At 38.2% G+C, this 23,631-nt stretch overlaps 1 protein-coding gene across 1 annotated transcript; it reads left to right on the top strand.

Moving 5' to 3' along the window:
- Positions 1 to 14,532: 14,532 nt before the first annotated feature.
- Positions 14,533 to 23,467, top strand: LOC107791790 (protein MOS2). Its single transcript, XM_016613927.2, has 2 exons — positions 14,533 to 16,186; positions 23,070 to 23,467. Exon 1 carries the CDS (start codon positions 14,698 to 14,700, stop codon positions 16,123 to 16,125), a length of 1,428 nt encoding a protein of 475 aa, XP_016469413.1. The 5' UTR covers positions 14,533 to 14,697; the 3' UTR covers positions 16,126 to 16,186; positions 23,070 to 23,467.
- The last annotated feature ends 164 nt before the right edge of the window (positions 23,468 to 23,631 follow it).

Genomic DNA, 23,631 nt, shown 5'->3' on the forward strand with positions numbered 1-23,631 from the left:
TGTATTTCGGCACAAGATATAGAATTTGAAAGTTCAAAGTTCATTAGGCTTGAATTGAGGTGTGATTCGTGATTTTAGCATTGTTTGATGTGATTCGAGACTTCGACTAAGTTCGTATGATATTTTAGGACTTATTGGTATATTTGGTTGAGATCCCGAGGGGCTCGGGTGAGTTTCGGGGTGGTTTCAGACTATTTTTAGATCATTTTTAATTCCTGGTTTTCTGCCTACAGAGGTGTGCATCGAGATCGCGAACATTTGGTCGCGTTCGCGAAGAGCAAACAACAGTTTGGGGCCTTGTGAATCGCGATCGCGGAAGCTCTTTCGCGATCGCGTAGAACAAAATCTCTGCTGCATTGACCCGAATTTGGATGCTTATATCTTGCAATCTATAAGAAATTTGGAGATAATACAAAAATAAAAGTTGCAGCTCTTGATGTCTAGTTTTCAGAAAGGTAAGCCATTTATTATTTAGAGTTGTATATAAAACGTTATGGTAGATAACATATAGGTTGTCTGGGAAGAGTTTGAAAATCTTTGTTGCACAGGGCTGACTTTGGAAGCTTATATATAGCAATCTATAAGGAATTAGGAGATGAGCAACAAATAAAAGTTATAGCCTTTGGTGTCTGATTTTCATAAAGTTAAACCATTTATAATTTGGAGCTTTGTACAAAACGTTATGACCATTATACAAGAGGTTGTCTGGAAGAGTTGGGGAGTTTATTTTTCGCGATCGCGAAGAGTAATTTTGGGGCTGAAAAAGTTTATGCTTCGCGATCGCGAAGAGTAAATACCTGGGCAGTAGCTATATTTCGAGGTTTCAGCTATTTTTAATATATTTGGAGCTATGAAGCTCGGATTGAAGCGATTTTTGAGGACATTTTTACCATATGGATTGAGGTAAGTGTTCTATATCCAAAAGTGATTATACTTCATGATTATATGGTTATATTCATCATTTATTTCGGACTTAAATAGAAGAAATCAATATTTTTGCAAAATCTTCCAAAAACAAAAATTTAAGATTTGGAGGTCGAGTTATTATCGAAATTTGATAAAATTGGTATGGTTGAACTTGTATCGGAATGAGTGTTTGGATTTTATAACTTTTGTTGGGTTCCGAGACGTGGGCCCCACAGGCGATTTTTGATCTAAAATTCGGAATTTTATGAAAAAATTATATTTTCATATGGAATTAATTCCAATAAATTTTATTGACTGAATCGAATTATTTATGGCTAGATTCGAGGTGCTTGGAGGCCAATTCACGAGGAAAAGACATTGCAGAATAAGAATTTTACGGCTTGAGGTAAGTAACAGTTATAAATCTGGTCCCGGGGGTATGAAACCCCGAATTTTTGTGTCATGTGATTATTTTGGAGGTGACGCACATGCTAGGTGACGGGCATGTGGCCATGCACCGAGGGGATTGTGACTTGGTCCGTCCCGTGAAACTGTAAAGTTGAATAACTTGTTGTTAGCTATATGCTCTCTATGTGTTGAATAAATTTGACTGTAAATCATGTTAGAAATCATGCTTAGGCTATGTGATGGCATTGTTGGGACCCACAGAGGTCGCGTACTTGTTGAATTATTTATTGGTTATTGTCTTATACTCAGTCATGATTTTACTTGCGTACCATACCTCAGTCTTTCTTGATATTTGTTGATACACTATGTTATCTTTGTTTGGGCTGATCTTTGTGATTTCCGAGATCCCGAGAGACTAGAGAGGTTGAGGACTGAGTAAGGCCGAGGGCCTGTCAGTGAGGTAAGGATATTATAGCACGTGAGTTATCCGTGCAGAATATTATAGCACGTGAGTTGTCCATGCAGCATATGAGTTGTCCGTGCGGATTATGGCGATTGGACTGTAGGAGCCCCTCCTGAGTCTGTACACCCCCAGTGAGCGTGGATACCCATTGAGTGTGAGTGCTGAGGGCTGAGAGCCGAGTGGTTGAGCTATTGTGACGAGTTGAGTGGTTGTTGCCCTGAGAGGTTGTACTTGTATTTCATTCGTTATTGCACTTAGTTGCTATTTGTTATTGTTGTGAAATTCTCTGAAAGATTTTATATTCGGATTACATGAACTTGAACTGTATAAATTGATTTGACTTAAACTGCTGGATTTGAAAGCGTGTCTATTCTTTGTTGGAATTACTGAAAATGAACTATAACTGTGTAGCTCGTCACTATCTTCAGTTTCTTAGTTATTATTATTACTTGCTGAGTTGGTTGTACTCATACTACACCATGCCCTTCGTGTGCAGATCCAGGTATTTTCGGACATAGCAGGTGTTGATTCTCTCGCACAGTTGATTTCCCGGAGATTCTGAGGTAGTTGTCGTATTTCGCAGACCTTGCCTCTTCTTCCCTATCTCCTTATTTACTGTATTTGGTCTCAGACTATTATAGACCGTATTTTTCAGACATGTATGCATAATAGATGCTCATGTACTCTATGATACCAGGTTTTGGGGAGTGTTCGTATCAGTATTTGTGGGATTTGATAATGTATTTAAATATTATGTTTTTTTCAAACTTAAAGGAAATCGGGGGTTATTGATATTATCGGCTTGCCTAGTATTGAGATAAGTATCATCACAACATGTCAGATTTTGGGTCGAGACAATAAGGCAGATTATATCCTTGAGGTGGTGAGCTTTTCTTCTTGGCAGTAGTGATGTGGATATCACTTACGTATGGAGTGGCAAAATTTGTGTAAAGAAATTTGAGCCTTTTGGTTTATATTTGGTTTAATATCTTTATCATCGCTTGCTTGGTTATATGCTACGTATACAATATCTATTATGGTATTTGTTTTCATCCTTATTATTATTACAAAGTAGATAATATTGTTAGATCAACTTAAACTCCAGCAGCATTTGCAAGAAATATACAACCACTAGAAGTGGTTATGTTTCGCATATGTCATTGTAACTAAATTTTGGTAACCACCAGAAGTGGTATATGCCTATGACCAAGTGATAATTTAGGCTTTCTATGGTTACAGTTGAAGATAAGTTAGAGAAAATTTCTCTATATTACTTGCATGCCTCGATTTTCTCCTGAAGTAGCATTATCTTAAAAGAGGTTCTAAGCCATCACACAATTTGGTGTGATTAATGCACGTTCAGATAATTATGTTCCGTTCCCTGAAGGATGAGAACTTTTGATAAATATTAATCCATTCCCTGAAGTGAATGTGACAATATTAATAAAGCTCGTAAATATGAACGCGCTTTTGATGTGAATATATTATAATTCACCTCCAAAAGAGGTAATATGATTGAGGGAATATATACTCAATATTTCGTATTTTAAATTTGCTCCTGAAGAAGTAACACAATTGAAATTTCCTCCTGAAGTAGGAAAATACTACGAAGAGGTGTTTTGTTGTGCTTAAACATTTATATTATTTATTTGATTATGATTTTCTCTCATGATACCAGAAGTGTCTGAGCAATATTTGATAGTACAAAATGTATCAACAACTCCTGAAGAGCTAATTGTTTATCTAGAAGACACATGACACCAGTGGTGTCTGATAAATATTAGATTGTGGATAATAAACGAAGGCTCTCGAAGAGCTTATATACAAATATGTCATTCATATTATATGATTATAGTCAAAACATATGTTGTAGTAAACCTAATACAAATGATTGGAAGATTGGAAATCTTTATGTTTTTACAATCATAGGGGGTAAAATAATATGTATGTGAGAAGTGACCCGCCTTATTCTTCAATTTGTACTATTTTATGTATCATAGTAAACCAGAAGTTTACTAATGCAAAAGTAGTAACAGTAAATCAGAAGTTTTACTGAGGCAAAAGTAATACAAAAGTAGTCACAGTAAATCAGAAGTTTACTTATGTCATAGTAAACCAGAAGTTTACTAAGAGATAACACCTTCCATGATAAACTTGAAGTTTTTATTTGCCATTTTTAAATGAGATATTTGAGAATTCAGATAAGCATATATTGAAAAACTATAACATTCTTCAAGAATTCTCTTGTGTTACTTGTTCTCATAATAAATTGATTATACCAGCTAAAATTGGGACTAAGACCCTGAATTTTGGAATATATAAAAGGTGAATATGGACACATTCACCTATCATGTGAACCACTTATACATGCATATATGAGATGGTTACATGTGTGTTTATTGTCAACTTGCAGTTTGGCATTTGAAATTGCTTTTCTCAATTAAGAGCATAATTTTCAAATTATGAAATCAAGATAGTTCATCTTGAAGATGTTGGTTTATATCCAAGCTAGTTTAGCGTTGAATACCTCCTATTAATGGCTAAATTATTGCTTATGAGAACAAAGCTTCATGTGTTGGTCTAAGATTTTCTAAATTGCATACAACAACACTTGTATGCATCATGCAACAATATATGATAAGTCCTCCCCTCACAATTGGTTTAGGATCAGAAGCCAAATATTTTTACTATCTAATAACTTTTGATGCGTGGTATATGATTAATTTCTCTACCACAAAGCACAAAGATAGGTTTTCCAAAGAAGATTTGGGATATATGTTAGTTTTTCTGACATTAGGGGGATGGAATAAGCAGTTGAAAAATATGTTATATGAATCGAATTAACGTTAGTATGATCCTCGCTCAGAAGATAATTCAAGTCAAATGCCAGAAGCATTTTTTGATCCAAAATTAAATATCATATTTCAGTTGCAAATGCTCCTATTAAAATTAAAGTCCCTGAAGGATGGAGTTTACTGTACGCATAAAGCGCGGTAGACCAATCGGTTCCAAATATAACAATCCTTGAAATGGACAGGAGCAAATGATCATAATAAGGAGGAAATAAGCTCTAGAAGAGCCCACGACATAACATTTCATGAAACTCCTGAAGAAGTTCGGGTACCTGAATATAAAGAAAGTGATGAGATCTCAACAAATTATGTCGCTTGTGAACCGATATAAAATGATCATCGACGATATATTTGATACAATATAGTGCACAATATTATAAAAGATTGTGAAGATCAGACTTGTAGTCTAGACACCTGAAGATGTCATGCCATTTAAATGCAAGTCATAACCTATATGACTCATTTGATTAAATCTATATGAAGATCCTTGAAGGATTTAAAACGCCTGAAGCATATAGTTCAAAGTCTCAAGAAATGTACTTGGTCAGATTACAAAGGTCTTTGTACGGTTTAAAGCAGTCTGGGCGCATGTGGTATAATCGCCTCAGTGAATATTTGCTGAAAGAGGGTTACATAAATGATGTTATTTTTTTTAATGTATTTTTATAAAGAAAATGACATCAGAATTTATTATACTTGTTGTTTATATTGATGCCATAAATCTTGTTGGAACTCCAGAAGAGTTCCAAAAGGCAATTGAATATCTTAAGAAAGAATATGAGATCTTGGAAAAATAAAACTTTGTCTTGATCTACAAATTGAATATTTAGCATATAGGAAGTTTATCCATCAATTTGACTATACAGAAAGGGTCTTTAAACGATTTTATATGGACAAAGCGCACCCATTAAGTACACCAATGATTGTTCGATTACCTGAAGTGAATAAGGACCCGTTCCAACCTCCAGAAGAGGACGAGGAACTCCTTGGTCAAGAAACACCCTATCTCAATGCAATTGCTGCACCTATGTATCTTACTAATGCTACAGGGCCTGACATAGCATTTTCTGTTAATTTACTAGTAAGATATAGATCTTCTCCTACACGGAGACATTGGAATGAGATTAAGAATATATTACGATATTTAAAGGGAACTCTTGATATGAGTTTGTTTTATGCTAACAAAGGTAGTGCAGATCTTGTTGGTTATGCTGATGCATGTTATTTATCTGATCCCTATAAAGCTCGATCTCAAATCGGGTACATATTTATATGTGGAGGTACTGTCATATCACGGCACTCTACAAAGCAATCTATTGTTGCTACTTCTTCAAATCATGCTAAGATAATAGCTATTCATGAAGCAAGTAGGGAATGCGTATGGTTGATATCAGTGATTCATTTCATTCGAGAAAAATATGGTTTGGAATGTGATAAAAGATCCATAATTTTCTACAAAAATAATGTTGCATGCATAGCCCAATTGAAGGGAGGGTTTATAAAAAGAGATAGAACGAAACACATTTCATCAAAATTATTTTACACACATGATCTTCAGAAAAATGGTGACATTGATGTGCAACAATTCTATTTAAGTAACAATCCGACAGATTTGTTCACTAAATCTTTGCCAACTTCAACCTTTGAGAAGATGATATACAGGATTGAAATGCGGGGACTCAAATATTTGAAATAATATTTTTATCAGGGGGAGTGAAATACGCGTTGTACTCTTTTTTCCTTACTAAGGTTTTTCCCATGGAGTTTTCTTGTAAGATTTTTAATGAGGCAGCTAGAAATGCGTATTACTAAATATGTGTACCTTTTTCCTTCACTAAGATTTTTTCCACTGAGTTTTTCCTAGTAAGGTTTTAACGAGACACATTATCTTTTAATGAACATCCAAGGGAGAGTATTTTGACACGATTATATTGTGGATGTCCATTTATTACTCTGCTATAGATGATCTTCCTGAAAAAGATTATCCATTTAGTACTCTGTTGAAGTTTATCTACAAGCAGCTGATGCAGGCAGGTTGCAAGCAACTCAATAAAATAATTTGCAACAGCTTCTTATTAAACATGCATGTTGCAAGCAGCTCATGCAGACAACTTACAAGCAGCTCAAGAAAAGCCTCGCAACTGCTTCCTGAAAAGCCTTGCAACTGCTTCCTGAAAAGCCTCGCAGCTGCTTCCTTTCTTCTATAAATAGAGGAGTTTTCAGTTCATTATGTACATCAGTTTAAAGTTGAATAATATATCAACCTCTCTCTATGCTTGTCTTCGGTTTATTTACTTTACATTCTTTATTTTATAACAATGTATTTAAAAAACAAAAAGAATTTAACAAGTAATTAAATTTATACTCAATTTCTCGCTTATCAAGTGGCAGTAGTAATTGAAGTTATTATTTAACACATTAATTTGTGAATGAGTATTTCGAATATGTTGAGAAGAATAAGCAGAGACTCAGCTTATGGTACAAATATTGTTCAATCATGTATTTTGTTCTACTGAAAATTTATTGAAATATGCTCCTGAGTTGAGTCTTTCTACTTTAAGTTAGGAACTTTTTTAATCATATACATTGATATTTTTTCATCTTATCCCAGTTTTCTTTCACTAAGTAGGTGTTATGGTCCTTTCGATTATAAGTTGGGAGTGTTCTTCATATTTAAGTTTTTACATTAATTTGTTCTTTATTATTCTTAATAAAAAATATTTACGACCGCACAAAGGAAGTAAATTTAACAAGTAACACAAATTATACTCGATTCCTGGCTTACCAAATATTAGTAGTAATTAGTTGAGTCCGGAATCAAAATAATGCATTTTTGGACTCAAGACATAAAAATAGGTGGAAAAAAAAAGTTAGTGACCAAAATACATATAGCGCCCTTTAAAAGGGCGTTATATTTGAATATGGAAATATGGCCAGGTATAGCGCCGTTTGTTAAGGCGCTATATTATAGCGCTTTAATAAACGACGCTAAACCTACGTATTAAACCCGTCCCCTTCCCTTCTCCCACCAAACAGAACTCCCCGCCCCCCATCCCTTAAAAAAAACTAACGAACAGTGGTCCCCCCTCCATTAAGGACCAAAAAACCTCGAGTGGACCCCACCCGTCCCACAAAAAGTAAAGATTCTCGGTCCCACATCCTAGCTAAGGCGTTCTCTCGTTGTGGGTTGCTCGTTTCGGTTCCAAATCGCCAAATCTTCAACTTTCCAAAAACCTTAAATTGAGGTATTCCGACTTAATTTTTATTGAAACTCCTATAAAAAATGCATATTAGTTGTTTTTAATGTTCTATGTTGTTTTGTGATTGTTTTGCGATTTAACTATTTTGTTATTTTTATCCTGACTATGATATTAATGTGCTAAAAAAATTAGTAAAAATAGAGAAATTATTATTGGTTGTTAAAAAAATGTTAATAAGTTACTTTTTACTGTGGTATATGTATTTTCGTGAATATTTTGTGATTAAATTTATTTGTTGTTTTTACCTGGTTTAGATTATTTATTTGCTTAAAGACTAGTAAAATAGATAAATTGTTACTTTAGTTCGCTCTAGTGGTATCTTGTGGCCTAATGTAGTGCTTATATTTGTAATGTAGTGCCCTTTTAGCGTAGTAAAATGTAGTGTCCTTTAATGTAGCATCCTTGTAGTTATTGAAATTAATCATTTAAGTATCTATTATACCCAAAAATATGTCAAAATAGCTGATAGTTCAAACACAAACTCTGTCCAATTCTAGTCGACGATCGTAAGAAAATAACATGAGAAAACAACAATATCTTGCTGGATACCTTGGCGCTACTGGGCCTCAAATATCGAGCCTAGAACCCATATGTAAATATTTAATAATTAAATCTTCTATAATTATGAAAATTAATTATTTAATTTTATTATAGTAAAAAATAAGTGAGTCATAAATAAAAATATATAATAATAATAAAACTTACATATAAATTAATAAAACTAACATATACAATATTAAACTAACATATAAATAATAAACTAACATTTAAAATAACAGACATGGTGAGTGATAAATCGAGAAAAATTTCTCATCATGAACACAAGAATTCAGGATATCTTGGTGCTACTGGGCCTCAAATATCGAGTCCGGAACCCATATGTAAATATTTAATAATTAAATCTTGTATAATTATAAAAATTAATTATTTAATTTACAAACAAACATATAAAATAATAAAACTAACATGTAAAATAATAAACTAATATATTAAAGTAATATAATGTAATTAATCTTGTTTAATTTACAGTAGACGACATGGAGGTTCCGCCTTTGCATCCCGGACCTGCCAGCCTGGAGCTACTGTTGTTACAGGGCGATCATAGGTCGTCCCACATATGGGAGGGAGAGTTACTGGCCCAGACTTTTCGCGTTAGGAGAGTAGACGATATGTGGGGCTTTCTCAAGGACCGCGCTCTCCATCCCCATATAGTCAGACGCCTCCAGGATACATGCTTTTATAAGATTGTGGACATCGGCCGGTTGCAGCTCGATTGGTCGTTGATCACGGCCCTGATAGAGCGGTGGCGACGAGAGACGCACACATTCCATTTGCCCATTGGCGAGGCCACCATCACGCTGCAGGACGTGGAGGTCATGTATGGGTTGCCCGTTGATGGACACCATGTTGCTCTGCCGCATGCCATGAGAGAGCACACAGGTTTGCAGTACCTGGACATGTTGTAGTGGCTCACCGGTTTACAGCCACCGGAGGAGACTGTACTGGTTGGGGCCAGTCGTCTGCAATTGATGACTGTCCGACAACATTTGGAGGCATTGCACCCTGACATCACAGACGATACACATGAGCTTTATATTCACCGGTACACGAGGTTGCTGCTACTTCTTATGTTTGGAGGGGTTTTGTTCCCGAACACTTCGGGGAACCTAGTCAGCTTGAGATTTCTTCATCTTCTTGAGCGGCTAGATGATTTACCCCAGTACAGCTGGGGTGTTGCTGTTCTCGACTACTTGTATAGGTAGATGTGCCGGGCGAGCATGGGCACCCAGCGTGACGTTGCTGGATTTTTATCGCTGCTACATGTGAAAACATATTCGAATACTTTATTCATTATAACATACCCAGTAAAAATATACCTTAAATTTTACGTCCACTTTGTATGTTAGGTTTGGGTCTAGGAGCGGTTCCTACAGTTGCAACCATCTCTACCACCATTAGCTCCGGGTGCACCACCTCCGTTTCTCCCTCTAGCTAGGAGGTGGGTTGTTGGGCGGGGATATGGACGAGAGTACGAGGCTCGACACAATCTCCCTTTGTGAAGGGATTTGTTGGATTTGCTGGAGGGCACACAGGTAAATGTATACCTAAGTTTACTTGGCCTGGCTTCATATGTATTGCGTATACTCACGTTTTCTGTTGTTACTTAATAGTTCATTTGGAGGCCATACATCGACGAGTTAATAGCTAGTTTGCCCGATTATTACTCGGCCGGCCGAATTATGTGGAGCTCTTCCGTCCCGTTGATGTGCCTTGATATTGTAGAGAATCATGCCATCGAGCGAGTACTTCTCCAGTTTGGCCGCCCGCAGCTTGTACCGCCACCCCCCGCCTGGCATATCACATATTACCAGTGGGATGATCGTTCCAGGGTGGACCGGACATATATGGCATGGCTAGAGGCAGATCGATACTTGGGACCAGCGACATGACCTGATTCTGCCCCCTTTCACCTGACCGGACAGAGACTGAGCATGATTATATGGGCTGGTACCGCAGTGTTACCCGACTTTTCGTCGGAAATCCCATTTATCGCACTGGCAGTCGGTACGTTCCATACACCGGGAGGCACGAGGCACTGGTATGTTATTTGGTATACTTACTTATAACGTTAACCTAGTGTTCTATAATTTATATTTTACATGTTGTGCAGGCTATTGGCCTACATCTGTTACACCAGTTGGGACTGCCGATGCAGCATCATACCAGCGAGGGAGCAGCCGCTTTGCATGAGTATGGCCGGCAGGTTACCGATCTAGCTTCCCCAGACATTGAGGCCAGCTCGAGATGATGAGCGATTAGGATACAAGTCTAAGTATGTGATGCCAGAGCAGTACCATCGTGGGCCACCAGTGGGGCCGGAACGTGGTCGACGTGGCAGGCGTGCCCCACGAGGTAGGGGTATCCCACGAGGTCGTGGGGGTCGGCGAGGAGGTGGTCCCCAGCGAGGGGGCATTGAGGCACCTGTTGAGGATGTTGGAGTTGATCAATCGGGTGACCTCCATGAGCTAGACCACTCTCACAGCAGCATGCCGTCATTCAACCTTCAGCTTCAGCTCACTCCAGGGACTTCACAGGTGACCTCGTCAACTCCATTGTTGATCACGGGCACGTGCATTACGCGAGAGGGTGGGGATCAATATTTTCCTGATCTTCCAGGCCCATCCACCGTTGCTGATGATCGGCCGGCACGAGATGTGGATAGTGGGCGCCGACTGAGTTATGGCTCATCATCGAGGGCTCTGGGGATCTTTCACAGGCGCAAGTATGTTTGTATTACTATTACATTTAAATTTGTTTTTATCTCATTGATTAGCCATAAATATCTTTATGTTTTTTTATTAAGGCTTAATCATCGCCCGTCACGGAGGCCACTTTGTGTGATACTGACCTGGCTGTGCCGGATGATTATATTCAGGAGTTCGATGAGACAGACAATTTAAATTTTTGTCGCTTAACACGTACATTACAAATATATATTTTAATATACTGAAATATCTTATTATTCTATAGGTTACTGATGGACAGACAACCCCTTCTACCGAGCCTGCCAGCCCTACTGATGATCATACTGCAACACATCTTCCGATAAAGAGGCGATGTGATGAGGATGATCCTGATAGCGTAGCTGGCCGGGATGGGATGCGCCTCCGGCCAACGACTGCATTAAAGCATACATGATGTGGGACGCCATTGATTTGTTTTGTATTTTATGTACATATGACATTCTTTAAATAATTGCAATAATTTTTATTATTTACATTATATGCGCATTATGTTTTTATTTCTCCGGTTCTTTATTATTTTAATACTACAACACAAATACAAACATAGTAACTTAACATAATTTAAATTCAGTACAACTAATGATAGGCTCCCTCGTCTTCCTGCCTGATAGATTACATGCGCCTCCTGAATTTACACTCTTGGTGATCTGTTGCAGCCATCCACATTAAATCATGCAAATCCGTGTTGGGATATGCCTTATGGAAATTGGCATTCAGGTGCCTCACACAGCAACGATGGTAGGCATACGGTTCCTGCCATGCACACAAATTCTGTACAAAACTTAAAATACCATCATGCTGATCAGATATTAGACAAATACCTGAACGCTGTTTGATAACGCGCTATTTCAAGTGGTTAAAAAATAGTGTCCACGTCTCTTGGCTTTCATTGGCACAAATAGCAAAAGCTAAGGAAATATACTTCTATTAGCATCTACTGCAACGACGATCAACAACTTAATATCATACTTTCCATAGACATGAGTGTCGTCTATGGATATTACCGACCAGCAATGCACAAAACCATCAATTGTTGGTTTAAATGCCCAGAACACGTATCTGAATATATATATTCTGGTATTCCCGGACTCTGCTCAAGCTTCCATTCAACAACAGTCCCGGGGTTAAAGTGTTGTAATGCGTCCATGTACCTGGGTAGAGATGCAAATGACTTATCCTAGTTACCATAAGCAATTTCAAACGCTTTTGCGCCCGAGAAATGTCTTTCTTTTAGTAATGGTGCACCTATATTCCTGGTGGACGGATGTAATACACTCTTTGATTTTGTACCTTATGGACGCTTCAATGTGTGGAATCAAGACAAGAGAAATTAAGTCAACATCCAAGTTGAAGTGATTCCCATTGAATGTGTACATTTCACAATTGTGGGTGCCAATGTATTTACCCACAACCCACATATTTGTTTTCTTCTTCTTCGCACACAACATCCAATTACAACCCGTAAACCATCTACGACAAACAACCTTGTATACATCCGGAGTTGACTCCATACCGTCATCTCATGACACTCTTTTACGCTGTACATTTTTACCGCCCTGCTTAGACGCGCTTTATTAGGAAAAAGTATGTCATTTGACAGCACCGTTGGTCTAGACTCATCCCACATTGCCATCCGAATTTCATTAGTATCCCTTGCGAGGGCATCCACATCCGACATATTTGGCAAATGATCAAGGTAGGGAATCTCCCTTGAATGAAACGGCATGTGGGACTCGTACACTCTTGGTCTAACGGGGGGTGGATCATGCTCCCTCATCAAATCAGGTCCAGCATTCTCTTCCTCCTCCTCATCACCCTCGTCAGGGAAGGGTGTGCCATCTTCGGACTCATCGGCATTGTTGTCATAATCACTGTTCTCTTCCTAACTCTGTGCATCTGCCAGATCCCGATTAAATATGTTGTTTTCGGGCAATTGAGTCAGGACAGGACGTTCAAGTTGCTCGTTTTCACTGCACAACCAACAAAATAATGAGTTACTCAAATTGATAACTACTTTACATATAGCTATATCACTTCACTTACAAATCGTAATGTGTTGACATTTCATGATGGACATCATCTTGTTGGTGATGACTCCCGGATGGACCACCATGATCCAACACACCAGAACTACGCATATTCCAACTGGGCGTTGGTTCATAACTTGTAAAATTCATATCTGGCCGGTACCCCCTGTGGAATATATGAGTGTTAATATAAATTTAATACAGCAAAAAAAAAATCGTAACACAAAGGAAAATTGAAGTTTACCACTCGTCTTGTGGATAATGTAAAGTAGGAGAGAAATTATTTCCTCACTCCTCATTCGCTCGTGGAAATAAGTTTAGATCAGGCCAAACTCTTTCAGCCCGAACCTGTTCGGCTAAAACTACTCCAAAATAACCACCCGATGACTGAGGGATATCCCTGCTTTGCGCAACCTCATTATTGCAAACGTCTTCAGCCTTGACGTGCATTTCCAATATTTTTATCAAAAAAAATTCCCGATATTCATCCGGAGTCCTCAAAAAATCACTCATAATTTCATCATACTCGATGTTAAACTCAGCATAACAAGCAACCCCTTACGGAGTGACAGAATACGGATATCTTCCGGTTACTTTAAGGTTCACCGAACGTTTGCTCATACTCATTTTTTTTACATAACAACGATACCAATCTATCATACTCCATTGTAATTGGCAACCTAACATGACACTGTGAAGATAAACTATAACTTACTGAGTTATTCGCCACCACAACCTCACCCCCCAATATAATGAAACCCTAATTCTTCGCTCTTCAGACATTATGATAAAATGCAAAACAACTTAACGAAGAAAAATTTAACAAGACTTGAAAAATTTTCTCAATGAATTTTTACAAAATCCTTAACGTCTTTAAATAAGGCAATGCCCAATCTGGGGGTCGAATTTTTTGAGATATAGCGCCTTAAATAATGGCGTTATACCCATTTGAATAATTGTTATGTCAGTTAAGCGCATAATAATTATTGGTGGGCCAACAAAATATGTATAGCGATTAATAGACGGCGCTATACCTAGTTATATCGCCATTATAAAAGGTGCTATATGTATAACGCCCTTTTAAAGGGCGCTATACCTTAACGGGCAAACGGCCGTTAAGGCGCTATATGTATTTTGGGCACTAACTTTTTTTTTCCACCTATTTTTGTGTCTCGAATCCAAAAATGCATTATTTTGGTTCCGGACTCGTAATTACTTGGCTAAACGCAACACGCAAAAACTATAGTACTAGTAAACTGCTTGTTAATACACCAAAGTTATATAATCACACACAAATCCAATTTCATTCCAAAGTGGCTAAGGTTTTGTACCGCATTATCACCTTTTAACAAAGTAATAAACTCCTTCGAATCAACTCACACATCAACCATTCCGCTATTGGTTACCCCTTTCTCCGGTTTTGGGCAAATTCGCCGACGTTGAAGTTTCCGATCGCCGACTCCGATTCATGCGACAATGAAGCTTTCGTTTTCTCTCTCTTCAAAGCCATCTTCAAACCTAAAAAAGCAGCCGCCGTCTTCTTCTCAGACCTTCCCCTCCAGCGATGATCCCCGCAACAACTCCACCACCCCCACTGATAAAGAGTACGTCACTGAATTCGACCCATCCAAACCTCCGGCGAGTTCCACCAAAGACGCACTCATAATACCTCCAAAACCTAACGAATGGCGCCCTATCAAACGGATGAAAAATCTTGAACTCCCTCTCCAACCCGCTTCCGCCGATCAACCGCTCCAATTCGAACTTGACACTGGCGGCACTGCTGTCGATCCGTCGTCAGATTCCATCTCTTACGGCCTCAATCTCCGCCAATCCGAAAACCCTAACCCTAACCCTAACCCCAGCCAAATGATTGATCCAATGGCGCGTCAGTTTAAAGAAGATATGAAGAGGTTACCAGATCACAACGGGATAGATGAATTTACTGATATGCCGGTGGAGGAGTTTGGGGCTGCTTTGTTAAAAGGTTATGGGTGGGTTGAAGGTAGAGGGATAGGTAGGAATGCTAAAGAAGATGTTAAAGCTGTTGAGTATAAAAGGTGGACAGCAAAAGAAGGCATTGGATTCACACCTGAAATACCAGAACCAAAACAAAGTAGTAAGAAGGATGAAGGAGGTGTTAAGGGAGATCATAGTGATGTTAATGGTGGGAAGAAAGATAGGGAAAAGGGAGGGAAAAGAATATACGTAGGGAAGGAAGTGAGGGTAGTGAGAGGAAAAGATATGGGAATGAAAGGAAGAGTTTTGGAGGTGAAAAGCGATGGGGATTTAGTAATTTTAAAGCTTGCGAAACGAGACGAAGAGGTGAAACTTCAGGCACGGGACGTGGCTGAATTGGGTTCAGTGGAAGAGGAGAGGTGTTTGAAAAAGTTGAAAGAATTGAAGGTTAGAGGAGAAAAGAGTTATAGTAATGATGGGGTTAGAAAGCAGTCTTTTGATGGTAGAGGTAGAGATGAAGCAACAACGGAGCGGAAAAAGGACAGCAGAAGAAGTAGAGATGAAAGGAGTGATAAAGTATCTTGGCTTGCTAGTCACATTAGAGTTAGGATTATAAGTAGGGATTTGAAAAGGGGAAGGTTGCATCTACAGAAAGGGGAAATTATGGATGTGGTAGGGCCGACGACTTGTGATATATGTTTGGATGAAACTAGGGAGTTGATACAAAGTGTGGATCAGGACTTGCTTGAGACAGCTCTGCCAAAGCGTGGTGGTCCCGTTCTGGTTCTGTATGGTAGGCACAAAGGTGTTTATGGACACTTGGTTGAGAAGGATAGTGAGAATGAGACTGCAACTGTCCGAGATGGTGATACGAAGGAGTTACTCAAAGTGCGACTTGAACAAATTGCTGAGTATACTGGAGACCCGAGCTATATTGGTTATTGATCCAGTCCTTGTGAGTAGAATTTGGCATTGGCATGATTAGGAGTTACTATTCAAACCAACGGTATTGAAAGTTTTACTTCCCTGGCCTCTCATGTTATATAAAAGTACTCATTATCTTTCGTTGTTATTCGTATAAGTGCTTTGAAGGCTGTGTTCTCTTCGTTGAATTACTTGTAATTTTGATGCATGTATAAGCTGCTGCTAATATGTTTTCTTTTAAGCACTTTTAGTTATTGATAATTCAGTCATTTCATTTTTTCCCTCATCTTTGAAGCTGTAACAACTCTTCTGTGTTTGTTCTACACTATTGCTTTCAATCTAATTAACCACTGACTATAGCAAACTAACCATTGGAGTTGCTTGAACCAAACTAGCCTCCATAAGTTTTTTGATTCTTAGGTGAAACAATTGATGCACAAGTGTGTTCCAACTTTATTCACTAGTTGGACATGTAAGAGAATCCTTAGAATCAGTATTGGAGGTGATAGTGGTAGCAATGTTGGAGCTCCTAGACTGTTCTTATCCTCCATCTTGTATGGAGTCACTGACTGCAGCGCCGGTACTTATCCCCAAGCTTGGTGACAAAATTGGAAAAAACAAAAAACCAAGTGGAGAGGACTCAGTTTATGCTGTGGGTCAAGGCATAGGAAATGTAACAACTATATCCTACTAGAAATCTCATAGGAATGCATTGCAGCACTCAGCTGATTGTGAGCAACTTCTTCAAACCCAGGAACAATCAGCACGCATCTTTACTTCCGGAAAAAATTTCCTTTACTAACCAGTGTTTACCCATTAAAAGACATGGTATCTTCTTGCTATAAATTGACCGAATGTGTCTCATATGGAAGCTTTATTCCATTTTTTTTATCCCAGTCAAATACAGGTCTTTGCTATGATGTCTTCACGTCTAGCAAACCACAGAAAGATCTGACATTCTTAATTTGCAGGGACTTTCTTAGGCAGTATGCTGATATTTGTTAAGCATGCTTGGATATGGCATGCAGCTAATTAATTAAGTGAACTCGCTCAGCATACATCAGTGTCTTATTTTCCCATCCTCTGGTTCTGCTAATGATATCCTCAACTAGTTCATGTTGGCTTAGTTGTTCAGCTTGCTAGAAGTAGAGGTACTCTGATGGTAGTTGCTATAAGCAAACCAATCAATCCAACCAAGTCTTCCTTCCTCATTTGATACTCGTGAAACATAAGCACAATTCTTTTGCAAGTTTCAACTTAAGTCTTAAAGCTCTTGAAAATCATGCAGCAAGTCTTGATAAAGGGAATTGACAGCTCAGTGGGTCCAATATTGCCAAAACTGTGTGAATGTGTGTACTAGCTGTCTCTCTTGACATCTCTGATGAAAATCAGAAGTAGGAGCATGGAAGCTTATGTTGGTAAATGCCTATGAATACCTCCATTCCTAGTAGCAGTGAGCCGGGACGGATATGCTCCCCTGTCCAAGTCTCCAAGTCCTCAACTACAGCCAAATATCCCACTGGAGCACCATCTAGACACACTGAGAATCTTGTATTAGCTGACAAGTATCAATGCAATTGACAAGCAATTGGAGAAATTCAAATATGCCGAGTATAGCACCAGGATTCCCCAATTTATTATCTCATGTAGCTGCATGATGTCAATCCTTAGAGCACATTGTCCCACCCTCGTTTTGTTATTTTCTCAGCTAGTTTCACTGGCTATTGCTTAGCAGATCAGCATAAACCTCTTTGCAGTCTATCATTAGTAGCTTTAGACATAACCTTATAGAGTTCATTACGACCGGCTATAGTTCTGAATACCATGTGTGCACCAGTGTCTAGGAGAGGAGTTAACAACATGTAACAGTTACGGATAAATTAGAAGTTAACAACAACGGAAATGAAATCGGAACACCCAAAATCCCAATTTGCTGTGAAAAAATTCATACATACACACTTCTGTTTCCGTCCTTACCTTTCTTCAAGTTGAAGAGAACTTCTTTGATTTCACTTGTTTGATATTTTGTGCAGCTTAACCTGCTCTTCAACATTCAATCTATTATGAATGAAATTCTGAAGGATGGCAAACTATGCATCTCGTTTGTCTTTTGATCTCAGATCGTAGAACCCAACGCCTTCTTTCTGAAAACCATTATTTTTTTTTCTTCTCAAAAACATTATCATCCTTCTGTTGAAGCCATCTAACCTTTGCATTTGATTTATAAGATTGTTTTAGTCTAAAATAAATCTGCACGTGGAAGATAGCTTGCCAAAAAAGTACTCTGGATCTCCTTTCTTGCACAAGTTGGACATGCTTAAATTATCTAGGGACACTTCGATGTCTATTCTAGAAGTGGTATGGTGGGTTAGATGAAAGGAAAGAAATTCTAGAGTTTGTGAAGATATGAAGGACAATGTAGTTAATCTACAATTCAAGTGTATATTTTTGCTTAGTGTTTGGTGCAATAGGGTGGCAGAAATGAGAATGAAGGTGGCAGAAATGAGGATGTTGAGATGAATGTGCGGGCATACCAGGATAGATAAGATTAAGAACGAAGATATTGGGGACAAGGTGCGTGCGGCCCCGTGGAGGACAAAGATGCGGGAAGCGAGGCTTAGACGGTTCGAGCATGTGAAGAAGAGAGACATTGATGCCCTAGCTAGGAGGTGTGAGAGGTTGGCCTTGGTGGGTTTGAGGAGAGGTAGAGGTTAGGCCAAAGAAGTATTGGGAGAGGTGATTAGGCAAGACATGTCGTTGCTTCAGCTTATCAAGGACATGACTCTTGATAGGAGGGTGTGGAGGTCGAGAATTAGGGTAGAAGGTTAGTGGATAGTCGTGTGTTTTCCTTGTCCATGGCAGTAGTATTAGTATTAGTTTTGTACTTTCTTATTTTTCGATTTCTATTACTATCTGTTGTTTCTTTCGCTTCGGTTTTCTTGCTATCTTGTTGATATTACTGACTGTTGTTACTGCTTCCTTTTTTCATTGTTCCTTGAGTCGGGGGTCTATCTGAAATAGCCTCTCTACCTCTACCCTTCTTGGACCCCACTTGCGGGATTACACTTTGTTGTTGTTGTTGTTGTTGTTTTTTTGGTGCAATAGGGCTACAACTAAGTGTATTAGAGCCGGATTCCATGATTGACTTTTTCAGTTCTTTTTTACACACTATAAAGTTCCCTTTGGATGTACTGTTCCACGACATTCCCGTAGTGCTGGTTTTTTACATCAATAATATCCTTACATTACCTATAAAAAAAAGCTTGCCTCTCCTGCTGAACAGTGTTTCGGTCTAAAGGCTTTTTGCAAAGCTGCTTTTGCAATTTGCCGTAGCTGGGCTCTAGCTTATGTGACTCTTGACGCTGTACAACCAAATTGGGTCTCTTGGAAATGTTTAAACACCTTTTTGCCTTAAATTTTCTCTATAGTTTCAATAAAGCTTTCCAAGACTTAGGTTGATCCCATGGATTCCAGTTTTATTGGTGATTCTTCCTTTTCCTGTTCTTGGGATCTAGGTATATTAAAAGGCCTAGCAAGATCCTTCACATCAGTATCCTCTAAGCAATCGTTAAAAACTTGCAAAGTTTAATAATGAAAAATAGCGCCGCTTCTTTTCCCTCTACACTTATGATTTTAGATCCCTTGGCAAGATCCAAAGGAGAGACCAATTGGCCGATGTGAGGTGTTACCTTAAAACTCTCCTTCCAGGTCATTTCTGGAGCCGTATATGATATGCAGAGTAAACAATGACATGGTGCATCCATTCTTCAGATGAAAAGTGATGGCTTGCAAAGACTAGCAGTAATTGTACTCTTTATTACCACCGTGTCCCACACAAAATATAGCCTTAGCCAGTTTTATCAAAGGCGCGTTTAAAGCGGGCTTAAGCCCTTAAACAAGGCACAAAATATGTTGAGCGCTTTGCCTCCCTTAGCGGGCACTTCAGTGTCGTCATCAAGGCTTTAAGACGTACTTTTCCTTGCTAATGAACATAATTATGAAGGGGCAACACTAAACAGTTGATAACACGGGCCTTAACCTGTCCACTCTCTTTTGCTGAAAAATGAATTGACTTAGTCCGATAAGATAATAAAGCTGCTATAAGCTCCATTAATGTTGTGATTATTTATACCATCTCAACTTCCATATCTATGAGCAAGAATACTAGCAAAGCTTTGGGGAGAATTCAAGCTCAAGTCATCACTCAAGCTAGGGAATGGGGCTCATATCTCTTTCTGGAGAGATAAATGGCCAGGGACAGAGGTCTTGAAATATGAATTTCCAGCTTTAGTTTTACTTGCTAGTAATAAAGATGCAACTATCTCACATTATTGGCAAAATAGTGCTTGGGCTCCACATTTCAAAAGGGACATCCTTTGGGAGTTGAATGATCTGCTAGGTTTGCTCAATAAATTATCAAGTGCTAATGTCAAATATCAACTCCCAGGTGCTGGATAGGTTGGAATGGGTGAATCAAAAGAGAGAATCTATATTGTCAAAAGAGGATATGATAATCTATGCTCCAACAAGGAATTGATGGACAAATGGCCATGGAAGCTTATATGGAAAACAAAACTACCTAAAAAGTAGTTGGTTTTATGTGGACAATATTGTATGAAGCTTGTCTTACTCAAGACAATCTTAGCAGAAGGATTATACCGACTGTGAATAGATGTTATATGTGCCAGGTGGAATCTGAGAGTGAGGCATCTTTTTTTGCACTATTCAGTAGTAGCTGACAATTGGAGAATGTTTTGGTCTTGCCTGGGTTATGCCAAATAGTATTAAGGAAGCTTATGCGAGTTGGTGTCATGGAGAGTTGGGAAATCCATCAAAATAACTTGGTCAATGGTATCTGGTGCTATTTTTTGGAGTATTTGGAATGAAAGGAATCATAGATATTTTGATGGGATTTCAACTCCCAACCACACCCTTGAAGCCACTTGTTTAATTAACTTATTTAGTTAGTTCAATCAGGCCCTTGTAACTAGTGTCACTTTTTCTGGATTTTGTCTGCTCCTTAGTTGTCCTGTAAGTTTTTGTATATGACTTGTAATTCTTGCTATGCATCTTCTTGATGCCATTTAATGAAATTCCCTTCATCAAAAAAATAAAAATAGTGCACCCAAGGGTGTGGCCTAGTGGTCAATGAAGTGGGTGAGAACCATGAGGTCTCAGGTTCAAATCCTAGCGGAGGCAAATATTAGGTGACTTCTTCCATCTATCCAAGCCTTGGTGGATAGAGTTACCTGGTACATATTGCTGGTGGGAGGTGGCAGGTATCCCGTGGAATTAGTCGAGGTGCGCGCAAGTTGGCCCGAACACCACGGTTTTAAAAAAAAAATAAAATACTACTCTATCTGTTCAAATTAGATGAGGTACTTTCCTTCTTAATCGGTTCCAAAATAAGTGACACATTTCTAAATTTGAAAATAATTTAACTTTAAACTTTCATTTTACCTATTTTACCCTTAATGAGAAACTTTTATTACCACACAAATGTTATGGTCCCACGAAACTTTTACCCCTTAAGCTTTTAAGACCACAAGTTTCAAAAGTTTTTATTTTCTTAAACTCCGTGCCGAGTCAAACTACCTCATCTAAATTGAAACGGAGGGAGTAGCAATATTTTCAGTTCTGTTTGGCATTCACAAATCCAATTGGAAGCTGCTTCCTTTGTATAAACATCTTATTTTCTAGTTGTTTTTTGGAAATCATTTTATCGAGCCGTGGAAAAAGCCTCTTGCAAAAATGCAAGGTAAGGTTGCGTACAATAGACCCTTGTGGTCCGGACCCCGCGCATAGCGGGAGCTTAGTGCACCGGGCTGCCATTTTTTATTTTATCCTCCTAATGGTCCAGTAACTTAGATTACTAATGATGCCCTTCACTGTATGATTAATTGGGGTAAAAAAAAAATCTTGCATTCCTTTATTATCTGACTTTACCAATTTAGCGAAGCATTTGAGAAAAGCGAAAGAAGAAAAATTTGAAGTTGATAAAAATAAATGTTACGAACAAGGAATTCAAGTAAACATTCAAGAGAGAGATTGAAAATAAGGATAGATTGGAAAAAGAAGGGTTAATCTAATAATCAAACTAACATTCAATGACTAGATTAAAATCAAGGGGGAAGAGAATTGAACCGATACATGAAATTCCTTTCATAGGAGAATCAAACAGAGTTTCAATGAAGAGATACAAGGCTTCTTCCCTTTACACTCACAAGGAGCCTCAATATTTCAATCAACAAAAACTAATGAACTATAACCCTAGTGGCAAACTATTTATGCTTGGGATTACATTTGATTTAAGTAATTTACCAAAGTACCCTTAGAATTCATCTTAATTAAAATAAGCTAGAGGGGCTAAGGTCTCATTTATTTGCACTTAATAGAGGTCTGAATCTTAATCATCCAAATCCCAGTCCATAAGTCTTGTTCTCTTGTAAATAACCACTTAAAGCATATTGTAGACCTTCAAATCCTCTTAGATGATGGCTCTCTTAAGGTTTTTCAAGCTCTTAAAAGATGTTAGAAAGTCTCCAAGTTCATGAGTGCCAACTCGGGAGTTATCAGAAGTCCTAGCAGTTCACAATACATTTTTGAGATCAGTCGGCTCTTCCATTTACATTTGAGGTTCTTGGATTTTATTGTATGTGATATGTAGGATTTCAAGTGATTAGGGGAAAAAGTTGGAGTATGTACTTTGGGTTAGATTGATTTACTTTTGATGAAGGAAGGATGTACTACTAGTCCAAGAGGAGTTACATGATTATATTGTATGTCACAGAACTGCTTTTTGCTTGGTATTTTTAAAGGGGGATGTTGCCATGCAGAAATAAATATAATCTTATTATCTACATTTGAAATTGATCTAATGTAGTTTGATGTTCTGAAAAGCCCTAGGATGAGGCCTCTTGGCTATATTTTCATGTAAATTAACGAAGTTGGGATGGAATATGCAGGAAATGCTGGATCATTGTTAATGAAGGGGTGCGCAAGAAGTCATAGTCGCCGAAGAGGACTCCCATGTTTGCTAATACTCGATATGTTTTAACTCATGTTCATTGTACATTTGTTGAAAACCCATTGATAAACCCTTGAATTTCTTAACACAGAATTTTGTGGTGCGCGAGATGTCATAGTTGCCAAAGACGAGTCCCATGTTGCGCAAGAAGTCAGTCGCTGAAGAGGACTTCCATATGGCTTATACTCCATATATTTTAGCTCATCTTCATTGTACATTTGTTGAAAATCCTTAGAGACCTTGAGTTTCTTAACTCTGAATTTCAAATTGATATGAGGCTTTTAATTTGTATTGCTCAAGTGTTACAGTGAGATAACGTGCTCTTGTTACGGAGAAGCTGTGGTTGTTCTATTCAGTATCCTTTGCAGTTGAATATACTAAAATATATTCAGTATCCTTTACATAGTTTTATAGGTGGAGGTGATGGAATTCTTATTCTAATTGGATCATTGATATATTGAAGTACTACAACAACAAAAAAAACCCCAGCTTAATCCCAT

Source organism: Nicotiana tabacum, unplaced genomic scaffold (genome assembly GCF_000715075.1).
Source record: "Nicotiana tabacum cultivar K326 unplaced genomic scaffold, ASM71507v2 Un00003, whole genome shotgun sequence".
In the NCBI taxonomy this organism is placed as follows: domain Eukaryota; kingdom Viridiplantae; phylum Streptophyta; class Magnoliopsida; order Solanales; family Solanaceae; genus Nicotiana; species Nicotiana tabacum.